The 5,847-nt window shown below is 37.8% G+C and overlaps 1 protein-coding gene across 1 annotated transcript in view; it reads left to right on the forward strand.

The window, feature by feature from the left end:
- The window catches only part of GPLD1 (glycosylphosphatidylinositol specific phospholipase D1), a 55,113-nt gene that overhangs the window by 15,443 nt on the left and 33,823 nt on the right, over nt 1-5,847 (forward strand). The window contains exons 4-6 of the mRNA XM_012638565.1: nt 1,061-1,070; nt 1,397-1,527; nt 1,942-2,052. Of these exons, the coding sequence (XP_012494019.1) occupies nt 1,061-1,070; nt 1,397-1,527; nt 1,942-2,052 (252 nt within the window). The remainder of the gene's footprint in view (nt 1-1,060; nt 1,071-1,396; nt 1,528-1,941; nt 2,053-5,847) is intronic.

Genomic DNA, 5,847 nt, shown 5'->3' on the forward strand with positions numbered 1-5,847 from the left:
CCTTATTTTGTGCACATCTAATGTAACAATGGTTTTCTTTTTCTTCTTTGGTGATTCACTTTTATTGCATCTTTGGGAAGTACTTACTTTAGATAATAATTATAAGGAATCATTATATATCAGCTCCAAATACAGATTTCTTTTGGGGTTTTTATGAATTTTTCTAAATCTTACCTTGTTTTGTGCACATCTAATGTAACAATGGTTTTCTTTTTCTTCTTTGGTGATTCACTTTTATTGCATCTTTGGGAAGTACTTACTTTAGATACTTAGTTGCCAAAGAAAAAGCTCTTTGTTCTTATGTTCATATTTCATCTGCTCACCTAATGTTGAGTAAACTTCCATAAATACAACAACAAGGACAACTGGTTTAAACAGGATTAGAAACAGATCAGATTGACCCTCGGTGAGCTGCCGCATGATGGTGTGGACAGATGAGCCCAACCCTCTGGACAGTGGCTTGCTACCTGTCAGCATCCGGCGTGCCCTGGGGTGACTTTCTTTAGCTTCCAGTTTGTATGACTTACAGAGGGACCAGAGAGCTTTGGTTCATCTGGCAGTTTGGTTAAGTGGAGGTTGGTTGAAAGAACTACTGCTATACTTAATTCTGGATTTTTAACTGTATTTCGTAGAACAGGAATTATTTAAAGTTTTATCTCTAGGGAAACTGTTGGAGCAAATCAAATTTCTTAGTTCTAACTTCTATAACAATCATTTTCAGAAAAACAATGATTTCGAACTGGTTACGCAACTTCAGCAACAGCATAAAAAATTTGAACTGAGGGATCTGAACTCTGGAGTTTTGCTCTCAGTTGCCCCCGTAACACTTGGAACCCCATGAAGAATTTGTGGCACTTAGAGATTTAGAATAGATTCCAGTTCCTGTCTTTCCTGCCCCCTCCTGTGGGAAGAAAGAGCTACATGGAGCACACACTGGCCCACTCAAATGATGCTTTTGTAAAATATTCACAAGGGCCTGTGCCATTTTAAAACAATTATTATAGATTCAGATGCTTGAAAGTCTTGGGAGTTTATGCTTTTTGTTTTTTGTACTCCTAAGGCACTTGAAAGTAATCAGCAAAGAGGATATTTTTTAAAACCCAAACAAACAACTTGTCTCCTTAGCTTTTGAGGCACAGAAATGGAAATACTTCTAGCCTCTCTTCTAACCAGGTGATACGAGATGCTGTGAGCCAACTTAGGCTCCTTTCCTCTTACTCATCCGGCAGACAGTGCTATGCCTGTTCCAAAATTTCAGCTGACTCTTCTGTTTAGGAGGCTTCCTTTGAATGTCAGCAGAAGAAACTAAGGGGCTTGGAGGGAAAGAGGAGAAGGGACATGCCAACATGGTGGGGGGGGGGGGGGAAAGTTTGATTGAGATGCTCCAACTTTTAAGAAAGAATCCAGAGCCCTGCTTTTGTTTTGTCAGGAAAATTCCATGATGTGTCTGAGAGTACTCACTGGACTCCGTTTCTTAATGCAAGCATTCATTACATCCGAGAGAACTATCCTCTTCCCTGGGAGAAGGTAGGCACGGCTCCCTAATCCTAAAATAATTCAGCTCCGAACCTGCCAAGTACTGCTTTTGTACCCTTCCCTCAGACCCTGTAAGGGCTATTCACCATTCTACCTTCAGTGCCAAGCACAGTACTTTTGACATAGCAGATGGCTGGTTAATACTTGAATAAGCTATTTAAAAAAAAAAGTTTGGAGTATGTCACTTGGTCATTTTGCTCCAATGGTAATTAATCTGAAAGCACTTCCAAGGCTCTACAAAACATTTCAAAAAGTCCTTATGTGATTTTTGATAACTAGAAACCACAATGTATCTGCCTCTAACTTTTTGTAAAGTCTTAATAATAGAAATGAATTCATGTTTATTGAAACTTTTAATAGGATTGTTATAAAATCACACGTGAATCTAATTTGCTTATTTGGCAGGACACAGAGAAATTGGTAGCTTTCTTGTTTGGAATTACCTCTCACATGGTGGCAGATGTCAGCTGGCATAGCCTGGGCATTGAACAAGGATTCCTTAGGACAATGGGAGCTGTGAGTACATCTCTTTATGGTTAATGACTTTACGGGAGTGATACTCTCATACACAAGATCAAAAACGGACCCTTTTAAAGGAAAGAAAAATGTTAGGTTATTCAGATGTCATGTGCAAATGAGACTTTTTGCCCAAAGCAGTATTTGGTGAGAGTTCCGTCTTTTCTAATTTGTTCCTTTTATTATTCTTGCCACCTGGGTAGATTCATCCACAAGAGTAGAGTGATGAATATGCACTGAAAATAGCGAGAGATGTGATGTTCTGTTCTAGTCACAAAAAAATATTTGAGAAATTTTACATTTCATTCAAGCCGTGCATCTTAATGAGGATATCGGCCACATAGTTCTATTTAGAAGTAATAGTTTGAGTTTTTTTGTTTTTTCTTTTTCTTTTTAATTTTCTATATGCGTATGTCATATATCATACTGAAAATCGTGATTTTTACCTGGTGACTTAGCTTCTGGAGGGCCCCTCTAGTTATTAGTTGATATTAATTTCATTCTTTTAGAAGTTTAAACTTGGACTTTGGTTTTTATACATACCCTATAAGGCATGATTCCCTTGCAATAGCTTCATTACCAGACATTGCATATACAACTCAGCTGCCAATATAATTATTTTACTATTAATAATAAAATGTTAGCGTGAAAATTGAGTGCATCTATTAGGCATCCTCAGCAATTCATTGAGTTAGGCTGTTATCTTCCCAGTACTCACTTGATTGTGGGGGTGAGAGTTTGGGCTACAATGAAATATTGCTTAATATCTGCCATTTTTAGAGACAGAGAAAACACATAATAATACAGGTTCTGAGAAGAAGCTAGAGCTGCAACACTGGGACTGGGAAATGTAGTCTTTGTCTTGTAGGCTCTAGCATGCATTTAGGCACACAAGAATGGACCGAGCTAGTCAACCAAGGAAGAACATTTAAAAGAAAGCCCCTACCATCTACTTTCCCATCATTTTAAATGGGAAAGAATATTTTTAAATTTTAAAATATTTTTTATTAATTTTTTTTTTACTTGTCACTGACTTGAAGGTCAAGGATATTTTTTTAACCCTCCAAAAGCACAAAGGACATAATCTTACACTAAAGCACAGGTATACAAACTTATACATGTATATATATATGTTTCTCTCTGTCTCTGTCTGTCTGTCTGTCTGTCTCTCTCTCTCTCACATACACACACACATGAGGAGACTTCAAAAGGTTCATAACTTTCCAAAAACACTCTTATAATAAGCAGATGTTATCTTTTGTTGGCCCTCCAGAAAGTCAACAAGCAAAATTCCTTAAGCATCCTAAAACGTTGTCATGATCTTTGCTCTTGACTGGACCACTTCCACTTCTTGGTAGCCATTGCTTTGATCGTGTTTTGTCTTCAGGATCATACTGGTAAAGCCATGTTCCATCTGTTGTTAAAATTCTTTGAAGAAATGCTTCAGGATTTTGATTCCGTTTATTTAAAATTTCCATTGAAAGCTCTGCTCTCGTCTGCAGCTGATCTGGGTGCAAGTTTGGCACCCATTGAGTGGGAAGTTTACTCAACTTTATTTTTTCAGTGAGAATTGTATAAGCTGAACCAATTGATATGTCTGTGGTGTTGGCTATTGTTTGTGCTGTGGACTGTCAGCTCTTTTCAATTAGGGCATGGACAAGATGAATTTTTTCCTTGCAAATTGATGTGGATGATCTGCTGCTGTGGGCTTCCTTTTCAACGTCATTTTGTCCCTCCTTGCAATGAGTTATCCATTTGTAAACTGATTTTTTGGGCATTGTCCCCATAAACTTTTCTACAACATTAATGATTTCACCATTCTTCCACCCAAGCTTCACCATAAATTTGATATTTATCCTTGCTTTAATTTTAGCTGAGTTTGAGTTGCTGTGTTAGGGGCTCTTTTCAAACTAATGTCTTATCCTTCTTAGTGCCTCAAACTAGATCCTGTTCCAATATGTTATAACAAGTTACTATGAGTTTATTCCGGTTCCAAAAATTTGAAAGCCATGAATAGTTTTTTCATAATATGCATTTTTCCATGAAAGTTTTGAAGACCCTTTCTCATATCTGTATTTTTCTCATTTCACTATGGAACAATGAATAAACCTTACCAAAAAACCAGTTCTAGATCAGTGAAATAGACTTAGGGAAATCCTGCTCTACTAGGTGAACAGAGAAAATGAAAGGAGATGAAGTTGAAATAGGTGATTTTTGCTACTTCTTAATTACCAATTGTGTTAGGTAGGGAAGAACCTAAAGTTGTATGTTGTAGTGTGTTGTCTTGGATTATGCAAGGATTTTAATCATTTATTTACTTATGCCTGCCTTCTTTTTTCCTTCATTCCGTCCATATCCCCCATAGTTATAGCATCTCATCACTGGAAATTGAGGGGGGAGGCTGCATTTCCCAGGCTGTTGACTCTTTCCCCCTAATCTTTATATTTTCCTGTTCCCCAGCTGTTACTAGAACACCAGGATGCATATCAGGCTGGAACCGTGTTTCCTGATTGTTTTTACCCTAGCATCTGCAAAGGAGGTAAGATGAATGTTTGCAGGCCAAACAATATCACTTTTACTTAGTTAACAGGAATAGGTATGACTTTAAAATGTATATACATATAATAGCACAATATATTTTCCATTGTTGTTGGTCAGTGACTTAGTATTTACCTGCTTCTTCACTGGATTGTTGTTGGCATCAGTGCATAGTATATTGTGAAATGTTATGCACATCTAAGGTAGTGCTATTCATAAATTGGGCTCCTGAGTTATATCAGTTATGGCTCCAGCAGGACACAGAAGTCACACTCAAACTGAGTAATTGGAGGGGACTTTAATAAAGCCATTGTTTTCAAAGGTATAAGAGGAAGGTCAGGAATCATAAGGGATAATACAGGGGAAGGAGCGATTACTGGAACTACAGAGAGCTGAGTCAGGAGGGACAGTTGAGGGGAGCTGGACCTTCAGCTAAGGGACACAGCCAGCCCACTGTGACCCCACAGAAGGAGAGCTGGGAGAATAAATGCCCCCAACCTCTCCGTCTTCCTTTTCTCTGACCTCCTGTTGGTTCTTTCCATTGGCCAAACCCAACCCAACCAAAGCCAGAGGGCAAAGAAGACAACTGAATGAGCTGACTTCAGAGTTGCCCTACAGGGTGGAGAAGGATGGAGAGTGGCTCTCGGGGGGAAAATGGAAGCCATCCAGCACACTGAGTGGTTGTGTGAACCATTTCTGGGGTCTTGGGTCATCTGCCAATTAATCATTCCTTTATTACAGTGATGCCTGTAGGGTCAGTGAAATGTTTAGGGCTACCTGCTCCTGTGGTTAGAATCCCAGACAGCTAAGCTTTTGTATTTCTCATACTTATAAGTAGTTTTTTTCTGTTTCCCTCTTAGTCTGTTAACTGTCATTTCTCAATCCTATTATTTTGCCTGCATGTCGTAGTTCTCCGTCTTCCTAATCTATTATTTCTAATTTAGCATTTCCAAAGCTGTATTCACAGGACCTTTACTGTCCTTTGATATTTTAACAGTCCCTTTATGTCTTATACAAAAAAGAAAGAAAAAAGGATTTTTCATCCATTAAATTTGAGAAATATTGCTTAATATCTGCCATTTTTAGAGACAGAGAAAACACATAATAATACAGGTTCTGAGAAGAGTGAAAAAGGAATTCAAACTATTTATCTAACATTTTATTTTTTTTATAAAGCTGTAATCTCTTATGTGATATAAAGACCCATATATGACTGATAAATCAAAAGGTCAATTAGAAAGAATGATAAGATATATA

This window comes from Propithecus coquereli, unplaced genomic scaffold (assembly GCF_000956105.1).
Source record: "Propithecus coquereli isolate 6110/MARCELLA unplaced genomic scaffold, Pcoq_1.0 Scaffold131, whole genome shotgun sequence".
NCBI classification, from domain to species: Eukaryota; Metazoa; Chordata; class Mammalia; order Primates; family Indriidae; genus Propithecus; species Propithecus coquereli.